The sequence below is a fragment of the Schistocerca piceifrons genome, chromosome 7, assembly GCF_021461385.2.
Source record: "Schistocerca piceifrons isolate TAMUIC-IGC-003096 chromosome 7, iqSchPice1.1, whole genome shotgun sequence".
Taxonomy (NCBI): Eukaryota; Metazoa; Arthropoda; class Insecta; order Orthoptera; family Acrididae; genus Schistocerca; species Schistocerca piceifrons.
The window spans coordinates 38,009,087-38,030,931 of NC_060144.1; the positions used below are offsets into that span (position 1 = coordinate 38,009,087).

Below are 21,845 nucleotides of genomic sequence, written 5' to 3' on the forward strand. Positions count from 1 at the left end.
CCTTTCCTTTGCATTGCTCTGCAGGAAACTTGGTTTCCAGCAATGCGAACCCCTGCCCTCCGTGGCTATCGGGGTTACTTTACGAACCGGGCAGCTTATGAAAGGGTGTCTGATGGCGTCTGCATATATGTCCTTAACTCTCTTCACAGCAAGTTTGTACCTCTACAAACAGCTTTAGAGGCTGTCGCTGTTCGGGTGTGAACGCCACAGGCTATTACCGTCTGCAGTATTTACCTTCCACCGGATGGTGCTGTCGCGCAGCGTGTCCTGGCTGCTCTGATCGCCCAACTGCCGCCACCTTTCTTGTTGCTGGGCGATTTCAATGCCCACAACCCTCTATGGGGTGGGACTGTCTCCGATGACCGCGGTCGTGCCGTGGAGCATTTGTTGGCTCAGCTCGACCTTAGCCTCTTGAACACCGGTGCTCCCACACATTTCAGTGTAGCCCATGGCTCGTTCTCGGCCATCGATCTCTCTCTTTGCAGCTCTGGACTTGTCCCATCCCTCCACTGAAGAGTGCATCCTGACCTGTGTGGTAGTGACCATTTTCCCATCTATTTGTCACTGCCCCAGTGTCATTCTTCTGGGCGCCTGCCCCGCTGTGCTCTCCACAGGGCTGACTGGCCGGGTTTTACTTCCGCCATCCCCCGCTCTTCTGGACTCCCTCGGAGGAAGGCTGTACCCTGGTGGTCGCCGGAGATTGCTGAGGCTATTCGCGACCATAGGTGGGCCCTCCAGCGTCATAGGCGGCACCCGTCTCTCGAGACCCTCACCGCCTTTAAGAGGCTCCGTACCTTCGCCCGTCGTCTTATTACACGGCGTAAGCAGGAGTGCTGGGAGCGGTATGTGTCCTCCTTGGGCTCCTGTGTCTCCCCCTCGCTCGTGTGGTCCCGGATACGGCGGATTTATGGACACCAGACCCCTACGGGTGTCCCTGGGATCTCTTTGGACGGCGCTGTCTGCACGGACGCTGCCGCCATTGCTGAACACCTTGCTGCGCACTTCGCTAAGAGCTCTGCAACTGCAACTACTTATCCCCCCGCCTTTCGCTCGCTCAAGGAGCGTGCCGAGCAGCCGCCGTTATCGTTCCGCACGCGTCGTTCTGAAAAATACAATGCTCCTTTCAGCGAGAGGGAATTCCTCGCTGCCCTCGCCGATTGCCCTCATACAGCACCAGGCCCGGACTGCATCCACGCACAGATGCTGAAGCATCTCTCCAGGGACTGCCAGAGACAAATCCTCACCATCTTTAACCGCATCTGGAGCGAGGGCGTGTTCCCGTCGCAATGGCGAGAGGGTCTTATTGTCCCCATCTTGAAGCCCGGTGCGGACCCACTGGCGGTGGACAGCTATCGTCCCATTACCCTCACCAACGTTTTGAGCAAATTGCTCGAACGTATGGTGGGGCGGCGTTTGTGTTGGGTCCTTGAGTCGCGCGGTATTCACTCCATCCCATGGTGGCTTCCGCCGGGGCCGGTCTGCAGGGGACAATTTGGTGTGGCTGGAATCTGCTGTCCGTTCGGCCTTTGCCCGACGTCAGCATCTCGTTGCTGTATTTTTCGATCTGCGGAAGGCGTATGACACCACATGGAGCCATCACATCCTCGCCACGTTGCATGAGTGGGGTGTTCGTGGTCGGCTCCCGGCTTTTCTTCAAGGTTTTTTATTGCGCCGCTCTTTCCGGGTGCAAGTCGGTGCCACCTCTAGTTCATCGTATATACAGGAAAATGGGGTCCCGTAGGGCTCGGTGTTGAGCGTCTCCTTATTTCTAGTGGCCATTAATGGTCTGGCTGCAGCAGTGGGGTCGTCGGTGTCTGCTTCTTTGTATGCCGACGACTTCTGCATCTCATTTAGCTCCACGACTACGGGAGTCGCCGAACGCAGGCCGCAAGTCGCCGTTCGCAAGGCAGCATCATGGGCTCTGACTCATGGTTTTCAGTTCTCTGCTGCCAAGACTCGAGTTATGCACTTCTGCAGGCGTCGGACGGTCCACCCTCATCCTGAACTTTACCTCGACGGCCACCTGCTTGAAGTGGTGTACACTTGCCGCTTCTTGGGACTCGTGTTTGATGCCCGGCTCACATGGGTTCCTCATGTTACTCAGCTGAAGCAAAAGTGCTGGCGGCACCTCAGCGCCCTCCGCTGCCTTAGCCACACGTCTTGGGGTGCAGATCACTGCACGCTGCTGCAATTGTACAGGGCCCTTGTGCAGTCCCGGCTTGATTATGGGAGCCTGGCCTATGGGTCTGCGTCACCCTCAGTGTTGAAGTTGTTAGACCCCATACACCACTGTGGGGTTCGGCTTGCAACTGGTGCTTTTCGTACCAGCCCCGTGGATAGTCTACTGGTGAAGGCCAGGGTTCCCCCGCTGCGGATTCGCCGCCATCGACTGCTCGCCGACTATGCTGTCCGCGTGCATTGCTCGTCAGGCCATACCAATCATCGCCTGCTTTTCCCTGCCATGGTCCTCCATCTGCCCGAACGGCGACCTAGGTCTGGGCTTTCCGTAGCTGTCCGCATCCGGTCCCTGCTGTCGGAACTGGGGTCATTCCCTCTTCTGCCTCCCTTCCGGGTCCATGCACCTACGCCTCCTTGGTGTTTGTCCCAGCCGTCCATCCGTCTGGACTTGGCACAGGGACCCAAGGACTCGGTTCCGCCTGTGGCCCTCCGTCGCCGTTTTCTTGCGCTCCTCGCCTCATTTTTGGACTGTGAGACTGTCTACACTGATGGTTCCCTGGTTGATGGTCGCACTGCCTACGCTTTTGCTCACGCTGCCCATGTTGAGCAGCGCTCCTTGCCGGCTGGCTGCAGTATTTTTACTGCAGAGCTGGTGGCCATATTGCGCACTCTTGAGCATATGCGTTTCTGTTCAGGTAGGTCCATCGTCATCTGCAGTGACTCCCTGAGCAGCCTTCAGGCCATCGACCGCTACTATCCCTCTTCTCCTCTGGTGTTCTCTATTCAGGAGTCTGTTTCCGCCATTGCCCGTTCTGGTCGTTCGGTGGTCTTGGTTTGGACGCCAGGTCATGTTGGCATCCCGGGGAATGAACGTGTTGACAGGCTGGCCAAAGGGGCGCTCAACGCCCCAGCTTTGGAGATCGGCCTCACGGCTCGCGATCGGCAGCTGGTGTTGCGCGGTAAGGTGCTTGGGATGTGGTCTGCTGAGTGGCGAGGCATGACAGTGCCTAATAAACTGCGGGCTGTCAAGGAGACAACCGATGTGTGGCGCTCCTCCCTGCGGTCTTCTCGCAGGGACTCTTTTATCCTGTGTCGGCTCCGCATCGGCCATACATACCTGATGCACGGCCATCTTTTGCTTCAGGAGGATCCCCCCCTGTGTCGGTGTGGGTCCCGGCTGACGGTCGCCCACATTTTATTGGAGTGTCCCCGACTGCGCACCCTTCGGCAGTCTTTTAATCTCCTGGGCACCTTGCCTTTGATTTTATGCGACGATGCCTCCATGGCTGACAATGTTTTACATTTTATCCGTGCTAGTCCTTTTTATGGATCCATTTAGGGGGGTCCTGCACCTTTCCGTTTCTGTGTCTTTTGTCCTCGTGTCTCTCCATATTTGTTGCTGTTTTGGTGTGTCGTCGGATGGTTGACTCTTTCCCTTTTTTTTGTTCTGGTGGTCAGTCAACCAGTCTCCAGCCATCTTCTTTTCTTCTATTTCTTTCTGTCTGGTGTTCGTCTGTACTCTTCTTTTCTGTAGTGTTCGTTGCCTAATTTGTGTTCTTTAGCACCTGGGGGGGGGGGGGGGAGTCTCCTTCCCCTTGGGGTTTTATCTGCTCTGCGACTTTGTCTCGCCTGTGTTTGGAATGGGGGACTGATGACCTTAGCTGTTTAGTCCCCCTTAAACATCCCAACAACCACCACCACCACTTGCGAGTTAACACAGTCAGTCGTTCAGTAGGCTTCTTGTATAGAAGTGGCCGCCATAATGTCTCGTAATCGGCACGAAACACGCCACGCGGAGTTTATGTACGACGTGGAATATTCGCACGCGAATATCTCCAAAAATAAAACACTTATAAAGCTGAAAATTTCACAAAATACTCAGTATTGTAGCCGCTTTTCATCAACGACACTAGAACCTGCCAAATGCGCGAATTTCTTCATTTTGATACACATTAGATCAGTGCGGTTTAACGTAGATGTTTACCAGAGGACAGCTCCCGAGCGACTATATCGACTGATACATCTGAGGCTAAAAGCCCTATTCCTATGGGCTGGTATGTTCAGCAGCCGATCAGATCATCTCGAACACTTCTATACTCACAGAAATTTCAATGTTAGCCAATCAGTTTAATACAAGTAATTTAGATTAGAAATCTCGTAATTCCGAAACTAAATAAAATTAAATGAAGACAAAAAGCGATTTATTTCCACAAAATGAATTACTAATAAATTTAATACTCAACGCCCATTCTGGCTGCCCTTTACAAAATCAAACTCACTCGGACATAGGTCACAAATTCCTCTATTGCACAACTTTCTCACGCATAGATGTACATAGTTTTAAATAAAATATCACATTCTCGCTTTACGTATGTCCTCTATTCACTGTCTGAGTCATTACAAAACACACGACCAAAACATCATGAAGTAAAAATGGTTCAAATGGCTCTGATCACTATGGGACTTAACATCTGAGGTCATGAGTCCCCTGTAACTTAGACCAACTTAAACCTAACCAACCTAAGGACATCACACACATCTATGCCCGAGGCAGGATTCGAACCTGCGTCCGTAGCGGTCGCGTGGTTCAAGACTGAAGCGCCTAGAACCGCTCGGCCACAGCGGCCGTCACAGTGAAGTAATAATATTCCAAAGTACTTTTAATTACTTCAGACCTCTGTGGTAATTACACTAAAGAAAATTCCACAAAATTAGATTACATCAGCTATTCTCTTGTTTGTAGTTTCAGTTATTAACATAGATGAATACACGTGTTATGCATAGAATTTGGTATACTAAATATGAAAAAGATCGGTTAATCTTTCATAGCACTTCTTCAGATTCGTAGAGACTGTGTGTAGGTATTGTAAGCAGCGTTAAGCAAGCACAACAGCTCGCTGCGCCCATCAGTCAGCGTAAGCTGTGCCAGCGTGAGAACCAAACATCTCCTCTCCTCTCCACTCCACAGCAAGCTACGCTTTCAATGCGAGAAGACAACTCGTAATAACTTGCTACGCTACACGTTGACTCCGACATTTTATTAGACTAACTTAGCAGCCTAAATCTCTCGCGAAACGCAGTGCATTGGTTTTGCTCATACCTGTCATGTCCGACACCATGAAGTCTCACAAGGGGAGGCCGCCAATTGTGAAATTCAGATTCGATTCATACTGCGCATAATAAAAGCTCATGGCCAGAGGTGTAATGTGGCATAGCACCATGATGCACTTCTCAGCCGTTGTCGAGGAAATCGACAGTTAAAAGAAACCGTTGCGGTGAAATAATCTCTACGATTAATAGTTTTCTACAGCGCCGTGGCGCAGCGGTAAGCGCTCGGGTTTGTAATCCGAAGGTCGGCGGATCGAATCTCGCACCATGCATTTTTTTTTTAGTATTTGTTTTTTGTAATTCAAATATATATATATATATATATATATATATATATATATATATATATATATATACCAACATGCATAAGCAATTCATTAATACTTTATACACTCCTGGAAATGGAAAAAAGAACACATTGACACCGGTGTGTCAGACCCACCATACTTGCTTCGGACACTGCGAGAGGGCTGTACAAGCAATGATCACACGCACGGCACAGCGGACACACCAGGAACCGCGGTGTTGGCCGTCGAATGGCGCTAGCTGCGCAGCATTTGTGCACCGCCGCCGTCAGTGTCAGCCAGTTTGCCGTGGCATACGGAGCTCCATCGCAGTCTTTAACACTGGTAGCATGCCGCGACAGCGTGGACGTGAACCGTATGTGCAATTGACGGACTTTGAGCGAGGGCGTATAGTGGGCATGCGGGAGGCCGGGTGGACGTGCCGCCGAATTGCTCAACACGTGGGGCGTGAGGTCTCCACAGTACATCGATGTTGTCGCCAGTGGTCGGCGGAAGGTGCACGTGCCCGTCGACCTGGGACCGGACCGCAGCGACGCACGGATGCACGCCAAGACCGTAGGATCCTACGCAGTGCCGTAGGGGACCGCACCGCCACTTCCCAGCAAATTAGGGACACTGTTGCTCCTGGGGTATCGGCGAGGACCATTCGCAACCGTCTCCATGAAGCTGGGCTACGGTCCCGCACACCGTTAGGCCGTCTTCCGCTCACGCCCCAACATCGTGCAGCCCGCCTCCAGTGGTGTCGCGACAGGCGTGAATGGAGGGACGAATGGAGACGTGTCGTCTTCAGCGATGAGAGTCGCTTCTGCCTTGGTGCCAATGATGGTCGTATGCGTGTTTGGCGCCGTGCAGGTGAGCGCCACAATCAGGACTGCATACGACCGAGGCACACAGGGCCAACACCCGGCATCATGGTGTGGGGAGCGATCTCCTACACTGGCCGTACACCACTGGTGATCGTCGAGGGGACACTGAATAGTGCACGGTACATCCAAACCGTCATCGAACCCATCGTTCTACCATTCCTAGACCGGCAAGGGAACTTGCTGTTCCAACAGGACAATGCACGTCCGCATGTATCCCGTGCCACCCAACGTGCTCTAGAAGGTGTAAGTCAACTACCCTGGCCAGCAAGATCTCCGGATCTGTCCCCCATTGAGCATGTTTGGGACTGGATGAAGCGTCGTCTCACGCGGTCTGCACGTCCAGCACGAACGCTGGTCCAACTGAGGCGCCAGGTGGAAATGGCATGGCAAGCCGTTCCACAGGACTACATCCAGCATCTCTACGATCGTCTCCATGGGAGAATAGCAGCCTGCATTGCTGCGAAAGGTGGATATACACTGTACTAGTGCCGACATTGTGCATGCTCTGTTGCCTGTGTCTATGTGCCTGCGGTTCTGTCAGTGTGATCATGTGATGTATCTGACCCCAGGAATGTGTCAATAAAGTTTCCCCTTCCTGGGACAATGAATTCCCGGTGTTCTTATTTCAATTTCCAGGAGTGTATATATGTATATATATATATATATATATATCCCGGCAATCAGTTGCAACAATTATGCATATAATAAGTTGTTGAAAGTCGTTTGTCGTGGAAAAACTGTCGACTTCGAACATCATTATGTTTTCCGCAAACAAAGTTGTATTTCACAAATGTTATTAATTGTCTTCATAATGTTAACCACGTATAGTTAACGGAAGACGTAGAAACGATATTCCGAAACGAATACGTATAGCGTAAGTCAAACGTTCGAATTAGAATAGAGACCCCACGAACACAAATTTGCTGTGGCAGGTATGAAATATAAACTCCGTTACTCGCTCGTTACACTTGAATGACAGATGTTGAATGGGCCGAAACGAGCCGCCGCATAACAGCGTAGTTGCCTGCTAACTTTGAAAGAAGGTAGATGCGGTCCCTAGCGCAACTTATAACATTGTCGAAAATCAGTGCGGACGGGAGAGCTTTGGTACACCCTGTTTAAAAAAACGGAAAAATGGAGGCGGTACAATTGGAGACCGATCCGCCTTCACCAACATGCATAAGCAATTCATTAATACTTTATATATATATATATATATATATATATATATATATATATATATATATATATATATATATATATTTGAATTACAAAACACTAATAATAAAAAAAATTGCATGGCGCGAGATTCGATCCGGCAACCTTCGGATCACGAACCCGATAGCTTACCGCTGCGCCACGACGCTGTAGAAAAATCATTAATCGTCGAGAGTATTTCACCGGAACGGTTTCTTTTAACTGTCGATTTTCTCGGCAACGGCTGGGAAGTGCATCTTGGTGCTTTGCCACATTACACCTGTGGCCATGAGCTTTTATTATGCGCAGTATGAATCGAATCTGAATTTCACAATTGGCGGCCTCCCCTTGTCAGTGTAGACGTGTAGTATAAGGCGTCGCCCAGGGTTCGGTAACGGGTAATATACTCTTTTCGTTGTACGTAAATGATGACTCAACAGTTTTGCCACACTGCTGCAAAGACCACATGTACACTCATGACCGAAGCTTAAAAACGATAAACCTGAAGACTGCAATCGAGAGCCTCAGTACCGACGTGTCTGCAGTATCAAAAAGGGGGCACGGGATATAGAGTTAAAGCGGAGCCTGTCTAAAACCCAAGCGGTACTTCTCGATCAAGCTAGGCTCATCAGCGCGAAATATCGGGAATTCCTACCATCTTTAACTCTAAATGGGTCAAATATCAACTTCTCTCCTTCAGCAAAGTGTCTAGGAGTAATAACAGATGAAAATCTAAATTGGACTGAGCACGTAACTGTAATGTGCAAGAAGGCGTCGGCACCTCTCTATGCGCTACAAAAACATAAAAAGCTCTTCCCTTTTGACCTGAAAAATTATTGATGAGAGCGATGTTATTCAGTAAGGCCTATCTCAGGAAAGCTAAAAGCGTCTGTAATTGATTATAAATGCCTGTATTCATTGTATCTGTGATGTTCGACTCTTTGATCATACAGGGTGACAATTATTGAACTGTGTGTAACAAAATTGTTATAACTTCTGAAATGTTTCCGTTAGGACGTTCAAATTGCACGGTTGGCTGCGGGGCGCGGTGGGAATTAGTATGTGGCTGCACGGTTTGGTTTAGCGACGAAGCCCACTTTCATCTGGATGGGTGCGTCAATAAGCAAAATTGCCGCATTTGGGGAACTGAGAATCCGCATTTCGCTATCGAGAAATCTCTTCACCCTCAATGGGTGACTGTGTGGTGTGCAATGTCCAGTCACGGAATAATTGGTGCGATATTCCTCGATGGCACGGTGAATACCGAACGGTACGGAAGATTATTTCATCCCTTTTATCAAAAAAAAAAATGGCTCTGAGCACTATGGGACTTAACATCTATGGTCATCAGTCCCCTAGAACTTAGAACTACTTAAACCTAACTAACCTAAGGACATCACACAACACCCAGTCATCACGAGACAGAGAAAATCCCTGACCCCGCCGGGAATGGAACCCGGGAACCCGGGCGTGGGAAGCGAGAACGCTACCGCACGACCACGAGATGCATACCCTTGTATCCAAAGTAGTAGTATTGTGTGAAATCTTATGGGACTTAACTGCTAAGGTCATCAGTCCCTAAGCTTACACACTACTTAACCTAAATTATCGTAAGGACAAACACTCACACCCATGCCCGAGGGAGGGCTTGAACTTCCGCCGGGACCATCCGCGCGGTCCATGACTATAGCGCCTCAGACCGCTCGACCAATCCCGCGCGGCTTTATCCAGACCCTGATTTCGGCAATATGTAGCTCATGCCAGACAAAGCTCGATCCCATCGAAGCAGGAGAGTGTTTGATGACCTGGAGGAGTACTTTGCATTCTGGCTCTGGGGTACCCAGAGACCACTGGCATGGGCCTCAACTGGCCACCATATTCTCCGGATATGAACAGACGCGACTCCTTTTTGTGAGACTATATTAAAGACAAGATGTACAACAATAACCCCAAAACCATTGCTGAGCTGAAAACAGCCATTCAGGAAGTCATCGACAGAATCGATGTTCTGACACATCAGCGGGTCATGCAGAATTTCGCTATTCGTCTGCACCACATCACCGCCATTGACGGCAGGCATATTAGACATGTTATAACCTAAATCCGAATCTCTGTAGTGACGTTTACGTGTTGTTTAAAGTGTGTGCAATCCGTTTTTCTCATACAGTTCAGTAATTGTCATCCTGTATTTTGCCATCATATGCACAGCTATACTCTCTCTGTGGCCGGCCGGTGTGACCGAGCGGTTCTAGGCGCTTCAGTTCGGAACCACGTGACTGCTACGGTCGCAAGTTCGAATCCTGCCTCGGGCATGGATGTGTGTGATGTCCTTAGGTTAGTTAGGTTTAAGTAGTTATAAGTTCTAGGGGACTGATGACCTCAGATGTTTAATCCCATAGTGCTCAGAGCCATTTGAACTCTCTGTGTGCAGGCAAGCGCAGAGATTTCCGCACTCTCTGTCTTCTCTACTCCCTTATCAACGTGTACTGTCCTCCACACCTCTCCTCGATCTTAACTCTCTTTTCTGAACGCCTTGACAAAAACATGCGTTTCCATCATAGCAAAATCCTTTCTTTCCCACTCCATCGTTCAGCCACTATCTCGACGTCGTTCTCAGTAGCAGGAACCCGACTCTGAAATAACTTCCCGCGTTATACTAGAGAACTGCATAACATCTCCAGCTTCAGAAGGCGGTTAATGACTTTATATTAAAAATGAAGAAATTCCTCCAGCTGTATTTAAGGTGTCGGTTTTATTTTGGCAACTAGTTTCAACGTTGTAGCAACGTCATCTTCAGGCCCATACACTTGTTGACGTCAGCTGCGTGGTGGTTAGCTACTAACCACCTTCCACACGGAGCACGTCCGTATTCTCACCACTGACTTCTAGTATCAGCCACATACAGTTGACGTCAACAAGTGTATGGGCCTGAAGATGACGTTGTTACAACGTTGAAACTAGTTGCCAAAATAAAATCGACACCTTAACTACTGCTGGAGGAATTTCCTCATTTTTAATATAAATTTATACCAGCTGATGTCTCACTGTCCTCCATTTCAACTATGGATGTACGAAGTTAATGACTTATCTGCTAAAGCAAAAATAATGATTTCCGTTGTCCCTGTACACAGTCGTTCCCCTCCTACTACATTCTTTCCAACCTGATCTTCCTCATTGGCCAGTATTCTTAGCCGATGCAGTATTCTTAAATTTCCTTTCCCCAGAACTTCCTACATCATAAAACATCTATCTTCTACACCTATAAAGTCTTTTTTGTGTTGCCATTATTGTTACTATTATTACTATTATTATTATTAGTGACAGCAGCTGCAGTAGTACATGTGCTTCCCGTACTAACTTTATTAGTTCATAGTATTATTTACACACATTGCCGCTTCAGACACTCGAATAATTGTAATACTTTTTTCACGCTAAGCTTCAGTCATCCGTTGCAACTAAATTTTATTATGCGGTACCGGTTCCGACAAATTAATTTGTCATCTTCAGAAGTCTGCAAAATAAGCGATATTATAAATCTTTAGACCTTGGCTACACCTTTAGGTGAATAGTAAAATATACAAAAGCTTGGTACTTCTATGAAGAAGATATTGATGTCTGCTAAACCAAGTAAGTTTCTGTAATATACCATTTATACTTCAAATAGATGTGTAGCCAAGATCTAAAGACTTACAAAGAGCAAATTTAGTAGGCTTCTGAAGATGAAAATTAATTTGTCGAAACTGTTAAACCATAATAAAATTGATTTGAATTGCTGATTGAAATTTATCCAGAAAAAATAATACTACAGTTGCTGAAAATTACAGTCGTGAATAAGATAATTTTAATACTATTTGTCATATTATAATTGCTATTTTTTAGGAAACTATGATATAAAAAAACGTGCTGTGTATGTAAAACCTTGGACAAATGTAACAGACGGCGTGATGGTGCTAATCACATCAGGTTAAATAATTACTACGAGGGACGTTTAATTACTAAGGCAACACATTTTTTTCTGAAAGGAGCTTGGTTTTATTCAGGACTCCTGAACACCATACTATTCCCCACTCGTTTCGCTACAAAAGCCTGTTTCCGAACATGGTCTCCGTTCAACGCGATGTCCTTACGCTTCCTTGCTAGGAGGGCCCCTGTGCGCACATGATGCCACTCTACACATCGACGTCAGGCGCAACGTCTTGCTGCACCAGTAACCTCCCCATCACCTTCGTACTGCTTCCTGTGGAGTGCATCTTTCGTTTAGCCACAGCGATGGATATCGGAAGGTGCGTGAAGTTTCGTCAGCACTACCAACAGCGGCGTCCATTTGTGGACCGAGGAGTTTGATCGTGACCCACTAGTCACCTCGAATGAGAGTGTCCGCACGTTCCAACACTGCAGGAGTCGCAGCTCTGTGCGGCCAGCCGGCATGCGAGAGATCGGACAGGTTTGCGCAACATTGTTCAACGACTCATCGTGCTTTTGTTCACTGCCAGGTCTCCGCAGACATTCTGCACGCGCGTATGAGTATCTGCGATGCTCCGGTTTTCCGCCAAAAGAAACTCAGTGACAGCTCTCTGCTTGGAACGCACTTCCGTTACTAACGCGATTTTGAAGGTTTCGCATGCTGCCACCTATCGGAATTTCATAAAAATGTGTGTTGTAACGAGAGTATTGTGCAATGTCCTGCAATAAATTCCATATTTTTTTCGACCGAAACTGGCCTAGAAACAAATGTGTTGCATTACTTATTGAATGCGCCTCATACTTTTTGTCACTATTGTACTGGATGGTTATAATTAAACTTTCCCTATTTAACACCTTATAACACGGAAACTAATGTACGAAGTATAGGGTGCATGATTTCCATGCGTCACAACACCACCGTCCAATTCCAGTTATGGGCACCACGTGCCGTGATCAGTCATCGTGATTCATAGTGTCACACATTTAGTTGGTCGCAGAGCACTTGTTGACATATCAACATAAGCTCGGACAAAAGGAGCAGGTTATTATTGCTGATGTTCTATTATCAAAACAACAGTAACGCTGCAGCTGCACTTCGAGAATATTGTCAGCTGAAAGGATGACGGATGGGTCCTCTTTCTCCACCTGCTGTGCGGAGCACGATGAAGAAGTTCTAATTGACTGGAGAACTGGGCGTCGCTCCAGGAAGGGGCCGACGACCAGTTTCACCACAGGAGGTTGATGTCATCGCTATTGCTATGGCAAACAACGCTGCGAGCAATTCCCAATTGTCAGACAGTGCGCGCGCTGTGTCACGACAGTTGAACATCCCGTGGTCCACTGTACGGAAGGTGCTTCGAACCATTCTCAAGTGGTAACCGTACAGGATCCATATTGTACAGGAGGTTGCAGCATAGGGCGCATAACTTTCTCGCAAGGATTGAAGTTGACTAGGGTTGGCCCTGGACCATCCTATGGACAGACGAAGCTCATTTTTCTCTGACGGGTGAGGTGAACACACAGAATTGCCGAGTGTGAGGATCTTCACCTCCAGTCACTGTGCATGACTTTCCTTTGTATGGTGAACTTTTCACCATACAGTGTGGCTTCACGAAAAAAATGGCTCTGAGCACTATGGGACTTAACAGCTGTGGTCATCAGTCCCCTAGAACTTAGAACTACTTAAACCTAACTAACGTAAGGACATCACACACATCCATGCCCGAGGCAGGATTCGAACCTGCGCCCGTAGCAGTCGCGCTGTTCCGGACTGCGCGCCTAGAACCGCGAGGCTTCACGACTACGTTCATCATTGCCCCATTCTTTTTTGAACAGGACCAAAGACGTGCAGTATGACTGGCCAGCGTTACTCCGATATGCCTCGCCAGCAGAGAGACGCAGTGAACTCAATAGTTTTCATGCAAAATCGGGCCCCACCGCACGTCGCTCGTGAAATTCACCTGCTTCTCCGAAACACATTTGGAAGCGGTCGAATTATCATCCTATCGTTTCCAAATGCTTCCCCGGCACGAGCCAGCCATTGTGGCCGAGCGGTTCTAGGCGCTTCAGCCTGGAACCGCGCTACCGCTACGGTCGCAGGTGCGAATCCTGCCTCGGGGATGGATGTGTGTGATGCCCTATTGGGCTGGCGACCTCAGATGTTAAGTCCCATAGTGTTCAGAGCCGTTTGAACCATTTTCTTCCCTGGCACGATCACCTGGTCTCACTTCCCTGCGATTTCCAGTTGTGGGACTACCTGAAGGACAGAGTTTATCAGGGGAACATTTACACACATGCTGATCTGAAGCGCAGCATATCAAGAGAGCTAGCCATCATACGTGTGGACACGCTTGCTTCTCTGTACAGAATGCAGTGCTGCGTTTTCAGACTCTTCCGGACACTGATGCTCGCCATATTGAGCCACTTTTGTTGCAGTAATGATACCAGCATGTAATGGTATGATGTACTGTAGCAGCATATTAAAAGTCTTTCTACTGAACTGATTCTGCATTATTTCTCTTTCTCATGTCCTTGGCTTTTAAGGCTACCAAGTTTGCTACTCGCACAATAACGTGTTAAATAGGGAAAGTTTAACTATAACCACCCGGTAGAAAACACTGCGAAAATCCGATGAAGTTTTGCACGGACGTGCTGGGCAGTGTCTCTGGCAGGCCACTCTTTTCAATTCTGATTAGACAGAGAAATTTTAAGTGGCTGATGACCAACCGGTTTCCTCCGCCGCAGGGAGCGGGCGCTGCTGGTGGACGAGGCCGAGAGCTCGGCAGCGGCGCAGCGCTACGCCGTCACGACGATGGCGCACGAGCTGGCGCACCAGTGGTTCGGCGACCTCGTCACGCCGGACTTCTGGAACGTGCTCTGGCTGAAGGAGGGCTTCGCCACCTACTGGGCCTACCACACCGACCTGGTGAGCACGCTGTCTCTGTACCCACAGGCAGTACGCGCTTAGTTTAGCTACATCTACATCAACACCGATACTCCACAAATCGCACTTAAGTGCATGGCAGAGGGACCATGGAATCATCTTCACAATAACTATCTATCATTCCAATCTCGAACAGCGCGCAGAAGAAACGAACACCTATATGTTTCCGTGCGAACTCTGATTTCCATTTTATTATGACGGTCGTTTCTCCCTATGTAGGTGGGCGTCAACAAAATAATTATCCCACACAGTCACAGTTCACAAAAGTAGCCATTATGGCCGAAAATAATTATGATTCAACCAGCCAAGTGGTAAGTGTTTCGTACATACAGAAACATTAGATTGAAGTTACTTAAAACATGTCTTGATACAAAATTCAACAAAACCTGTCTATACGAAAACATAGTACCTAAATATGTGAACATTAAGACTAACTGTAAATCTACCTCAGCACAACTTGCTAAAGCTAGAGCACATATCTGGAATTAATGTTACTAGCACATCCAGCACAGATCCCATTACTCCATCATATCCATGGAAATATAATAAAAAAACATAAATTAAGTAAACAGCACTCATTAAAAGAAGCTTGACCCTTTGAGAAAGAGAAACAAGCTGCCTGTCGGTAAATACGTAAATAAGAACAGTAACCCCCACAAATTTTTCCCAAGAGTTGTAAATTCAGCTAACACTCAATTCCGTCAGACAGAATTGACACTACTAAATAAGCGTTTGAAGCATAATATAAATCCTAGCATCAATCACAACAACATAAAAGACACCATATACTCACTAAAGATAGCCAGTGAGTTTGCAAAGCTTAACAACACTGAACAAACAGTAATGGGCCACAATACTAATAAAATCATGCAAAAACACATAACCACTAAAGCATCGAAAACAAATAACTTTGAAATAAATGTACTTCAATCAATCAACAAGCAACTGCAAAACCATAATGGCCTGGCAGTAAAATCTGATAAAGAGTACACAACAGTTATTATGTTTAAAGATGATTATATACTTAAAACACTCGAATTCTTTGCAAACAACCACATACATGAAGTCCAGGTTGACCCCACACCAAAGCTTCAAGCTAAAATAAGAAAATGTCTCAACAACAGTAACTTCCTTTTCACTAAGAATGAAGTATGAGAACCTATTGTGATGAACCCAACAGCCCCTAAACTCAAAGCACAACCAAAAGTCCATAAAACCAGCATGCCTATCAGGCCTATTGTGAACTCAATTAATAACCCAGCCTACAAATTAATGAGAGATAAAAATGATATACTTGTAGAAAAATACACATTTGAAAAATAACATTCCATAAAGAACAGCTATGAACTTACCAACAGTTTGGAAGATTTGACAGTACAATCTCAAGCTAAGCTTATATCACCAGATATTGTAAACTTTTACACCTGTATACCTGTAGGTAAAACAGTTGAGATAATGAAAATGAACCTACTGAGAAACAAGACAATCAGCAAACCAGAAATCATAGAATTTATAGACATACTTAATTTAGTACTCTCACGTAATTATTTCTCCCATAACAATAAAATTTAAAAGTAGGACCTAGGACTAGCAATGGGAAGCCCTATCAGTGGCCTAATAGCTGAAATATTTATCAACCATATAGAAAATAAAATACTGACACTAAATGATAACATCAGAAGAAAAGTTAAATTCTATAAGAGATATTTAGATGACTCCCTCATTCTATTTGATGGCTCAAAGGATGAAATGAGAAACCTTTTTTTACAAATTCCACAGCCTACATGAAAATAGAAAACCTACTAGCACTGACACCACTATACCAAACTCCTCTACACATCCCACCTCCCACCAAAAAGCTGCTTATAGGTCAATGCTGTACAGATCACACAAATTTCCACTTCAACATAAATAACTCCAACAAGAAATACAAACCATAACACATAACGCAATAAACAATAGATATGATCCTTCTCTAAATAATACCATGTCACAACAGGTAACAAATAAACTGAACAAGAAACATCAGACTCACTCACAACTGATAGTTCCCCAGCAGTCAAATATGTAAATATGCCATATCTTGGAATAGTATCCGACAAATTAGTAAGACTATTCAAAAACATAGAAGTAAACATCAGCTTCATCACCAACAACAACCTACGTAGGAAGCTCATTCACAATATAAAATCACAACATACAAGTCTTGTTGTATCTGTCATTTATAAAATTACTTGCAGCCAAGGTAATAAATATTATATCGGCCAAACAGGCAGAAATTTCAGAACTCGATTCAAAGTACATTTAGACTGCTACAGACTTGATAAATGTAACAAATCAGCAGTAGCAACTCACATTAAAGGCACAGGCCACCCTTTGAAAATCGAAGACAACCTCAAAATTTTACGCGAAATAGGAAAAAGTAAGCGAATGGGTATCATGGAACAAATGGAAATTTTCATACATAATACAAAGCATGGAGATAACATAACAAAATAACCTAATTCAGAAACTCAAAATTCTTCAACAGTCTTAAGTCAGTTCTAACTCAATATATTCAAGATGTATTAATGACTACAAACCTTCAGGGACCCTGACTATCGATACAAAACCTCGATTATCGATACTGACCCACATGCTACAAATCCGACATCTTGTGGTACGTGCATAACGTTTACATGTATGTCGAAGCAATTTGTGCAGTGAATTACGTCGGAAATCAGTGACAAAATGCAATGTGCAATAGTGTAATGTTCCTCAGCAGCTCAGCCATTACACCAGTGATGCAAGTGAGACTGCAAGGTGATGAAATCGTAAGTGGTCAACTGTCAGATAAAAGCCTTTCATGCTATTTTCGCAACACACAACTGATACAAAACTATCTGCATCCTATACAGGCTGTGATATCATATATAGCTAACCACAAGGGAAAAAACCAGCAGATGACATCACTGCCCACCTCGCCCATTCCCCCAAATGCCACACCTGCCACTACAGTAACAAACAATGGACAAAGAGTTCTAGGTTAATCTAGTTTAAGGCAGTTCATTTTTAAGTAACATTTCGCTGTATGTATGTATGTATAAATAGATAAACAGAACATGCTCGAAACTCGTTGTATTGTGATAGATTAAACATAAAACAAAGAATAAAAAAGTGACTGGTAGCTGAAATTACAAATAAATAATTATGCCAGACAGTCACGGTTCACAAAAGTAGCCATTATGGTCAAAAATCATTCTTAGGAAGATGCTTGGCGGACTTAACTGTCAGTCACTCGAGGGAAGACGACGTTCTTTCTGTGGAGCAACGTTTTTTTGAAAATTTAGGGTACTGCCATTCGAAATTGATTCCATAACGGTTATACTGCTGCTACTGTACATTCCACATAATCACCTCGAAGATGAGAGGAATCAGGGCTCGCACAGAGGCATAGAGATAGTCGTTTTTCCGTTTCTCTATTTGCACTTGGAACAGGAAAGGATATCACTAGTAGTTGTACATCGTACCCTCAGCCATGCACTGTACATTGATTTGAGGAGTATGTATGTTGAAGTATACACTACCAGATTCCAGTAAGTATGCCTCCGTAAACAAACAATTTTCGCTCTGGATTTTTCTGTTGGCACTTATTCAAAAAGTGAAATTCAATATTGCATTGCATGCATGTCTGAAGGAAGGAGCACTGCAGCTGTTATGAAATACATGGAACGAAATCACATTGCAAATATGGGCAACCTTCTGCTGTATAACGGAATGATGACAGTGGAAATTTGTGCGGGACCAGAACTTGAACCCAGATTTCTTACTTGTCATGAGTGGTCACGTGAACCACTTAGGTCATGTGAACACGACTCATTGTCGGACCCAAACTTTGACACATGGACGACGACATACGGAAGTTTGGCTTTGGCCTTGAAGCATGCCCAGATAGCCGAAGTGATGAGGAGACCGCTCGCACAGGTGGGAAATTCGGATTCGAGTCCAGGTCTCGCAACTGCAAATACATTCCATGTACAAAAATGAAGCATACAGCTCTCCCGTTGGTACCACTGAAGAACTGCAGCCGCGCGGGATTAGCCGAGCGGTTTCGGCGCTGCAGTCATGGACTGTGCGGCTGGTCCCGGCGGAGTTTCGAGTCCTCCCTCGGGCATGGGAGTGTGTGTTTGTCGTTAGGATAATTTAGGTTAAGTAGTGTGTAAGCTTAGGGACTGATGACATTAGCAGTTAAGTCGCATAAGATTTCACACACATTTGAACCTTTTTGAAGAACTGCAGCAGCTATTTAAGCAATATTGTCAAGAACTATGAGATAGGGCTGCTGATAAAATATCAATACTCTTTCCAAAAAATATGAATATATATTGGCGATACTTCTTTCTCTGGTATATAGATATCAAAATGGCAATATCGAGTGTCGATATGTTTATTTTATATTATGTTTTTCTCACAATTTTCGGAAAATATTTGTAGTCGTCCTTTTCAAGATGTAGTAGGACATAATTTTACTTTCACTGTGGGAAGGAGTCTTATTTCTTTTTGAGCCTTCATCACCTGGACTCTTTCTCTTTGACTGTGTGCTGAAGCAAGTATAGGTGGCATAAAGAAGTCCGACTGTAGAGGTGGGGGGGGGGGGGGGGGAGGAGGGCGTGAGGGAAGGGAGGAGTGAATGAAATAATAAGATTTCCAATGTGAAGAAGTAGCACACGCATTTTTAGCTCACCTAGTGTACTATTTCTGCACATCGACATTCTTCAAAAATAGTTGCTGAAAATGATAAACAAAAATCTTAAGGACAAGAATGGTCTATATGGTGAGCGGAGACGTGTGAGGGAAAATGCTGACATAATCGGCGCTGGCTGCCATCAACGGAAACCGCAACGTGTAGCTTCGCCATGCAATTTTGACACCACGACTGCTAGGTGGTTGGCGTTTGCAGAAATGAAAAACCAGGAAATCGAGACGAAGTGCGGTAAGCGACGAAACCGAACGATGGACCCATCAGACGCCTTTTATAGTGCCACTTACATGCAGTCACCATTCTTAGCGGAGCGGTTATCACCAAGCGTGAACGTGCAACGTTTTCCCGTTCATTTCTTGCTCTGAGGCGGATATGCAGGCTGCTAACCTGTTGATTTAGAGAATATCTAATAAGAAATTAATACTTAAATATGCAGCTCTAAAACCGGCAGTATGTTTACAATGTGCACCCGATATTTGCCTTGGCCGGTCCGTCCAATATTTTATCCGTCGAAATATCGATACGTTCTTCGATACTTCGACATTCGATAGCTAAATCTTTTATATATCGGATTCCAATATTTTTGAGAATACAGTCCTACTACTAAATGATCCGAGAGTGTTTGAAAAAATTGTTAACCTACTGCAGAGGTGCAGTATTGTATCCAAATGCCAGGACGAGACGTGGAACAGCTCCTTCACAGGTACCAGTGTACAGTAATTTGTAACATGTGACGAGCGGAAGCAGTACTGAACTTGTGTCAAGGCAGGGGCATCTGTGAAATTTGAATCCAATTAGATGCTGTCTTAATCCACTACTTTATATTTGAGATGCATTTGCAGTAACTAAAACAATATGTCATACTAAAGTCAGTCGTGGCCTATACTCTCACAATTTGGAAGTACAGGAATTGAATAAAAACATGGAAAGACCATGAGAAATGAATGCCTGACCATAAAAGCAGATGCTCGCCAACCCTGCGGATTGCGCTGTTGTATTTGCCCACGAACGGCACCTGTGCAGTGCCCTCAGTATCGTGCAAGTATTGGTGGTGGTCAGGACGGGATTCTGTGCAATTGTGAGTGCATTATGTAGGAGCTAAATGAATTCCACCGTTGGCAAACTGTTGGTTCTCGTACGGTACACCGCCGGCCGGAGTGGCCGTGCGGTTCTAGACGCTACAGTCTGGAGCCGAGCGGCCGCTACGGTCGCAGGTTCGAATCCTGCCTCGGGCATCGATGTGTGTGATGTCCTTCGGTTAGTTAGGTGTAATTAGTTCGAAGTTCTAGGCGACTGATGACCTCAGAAGTTAAGTCGCATAGTGCTCAGAGCCATTTGAACCATTTCGTACGGTAGGTACTACCGTAAGCGAGATAGCTGAAGTGTTAGAGTTTCAAGAGGCACCATATCGAAGATTTATACCACATACAGGGAAACATCATCCACCAAGTCACAACCCGGATGAATGTGTATCTCGACTGATCGTCAGAGACGATCACTGGAGAGGATTGTGACAAAAAAAAGGACGACGACAGCTGCAAAAGTCACTGTGGAACTGAATGTCGCACTCGCAAACCTTGTCGTCATCAAAACAACACGAAAGGACCTCTGTAAGCTGGGAACCGCAGGGTGACCTGGAATTCCAGGCTGGCGTACGCTACTAGTGGTCACAGAAGGCGCTGTAACGGCTGCACAATACGTGAATGCCATCCTGTGACTGATAGTGCAACCATATTGACAGCATATTGGCGAGGCATTCGTCTTCATAGACGACAATTCGCGGCCTCATCGTGCACATCTTGTGAATGACTTCCTTGAAGGTAACGACATCGCTCGACTAGAGTGGCCCGACATGAACCCAATTGAACATCCCTGCGATAGATTCAAAAGGGCTGTTTATGGACGAAGTGACCCATCAGTGTTGCAAATGTATGTAATATGAAAATGTGATGTCAGAGCCATAAGACTTGGACCACGGGGCGATACAAGAATGTCATTTGGTCCGACATGTGTTCATATTTGCTGCAATGGTTTGTGGACCATAAGATTCCTGAAATGTTCTGACATGCCCAGAGTCCCGACCTTTGGAATGAGTTAAGAAATAGACTTCGCTCCAGATCCTAGACTTCATTCTCTGGTCGCGACTTTGGAGGAAGAACAGGCTACCATTCCTCCAGTCATTCAGACTCCTGCTCCGAGCAGAGTTGAAACCACTGCAGCAGACTTTAACTGCAGGGTAGGAGAGGGCGAGTGGTTCTCTGCTGGAGGTTGCCACTGGAGTGGAAGGAGGAGGCAGCCAGTCAGTTGATAGAGCGCTCTGTTGATGAGCAGGTACGGTTCAGCACATCTGAGACAGACTGCAGCTAATGGGAAGGGATCCTCGGGCCCCCACACGTAGGTTTGCCGAAGCAGGTGGTCCCTCGGACAGTAGCGGCAGCCCGGTTGGTGACGGCTGCAGGGCAGTGATGCGGCGGCAGCCTGGCGTCCCTCTGCCCAGGGCCGACACTCGGCGCGGCTGAGGCAGTGTGACAGGTCTGGTCATG

General features: G+C 46.2%; 1 protein-coding gene across 1 annotated transcript in view; it reads left to right on the forward strand.

Annotated features, from left to right (window-relative positions):
• The window catches only part of LOC124805407 (aminopeptidase N-like), a 521,668-nt gene that overhangs the window by 255,472 nt on the left and 244,351 nt on the right, over positions 1 to 21,845 (forward strand). The window contains exon 6 of the mRNA XM_047265968.1: positions 14,363 to 14,543. Within this exon, the coding sequence (XP_047121924.1) occupies positions 14,363 to 14,543 (181 nt within the window). The remainder of the gene's footprint in view (positions 1 to 14,362; positions 14,544 to 21,845) is intronic.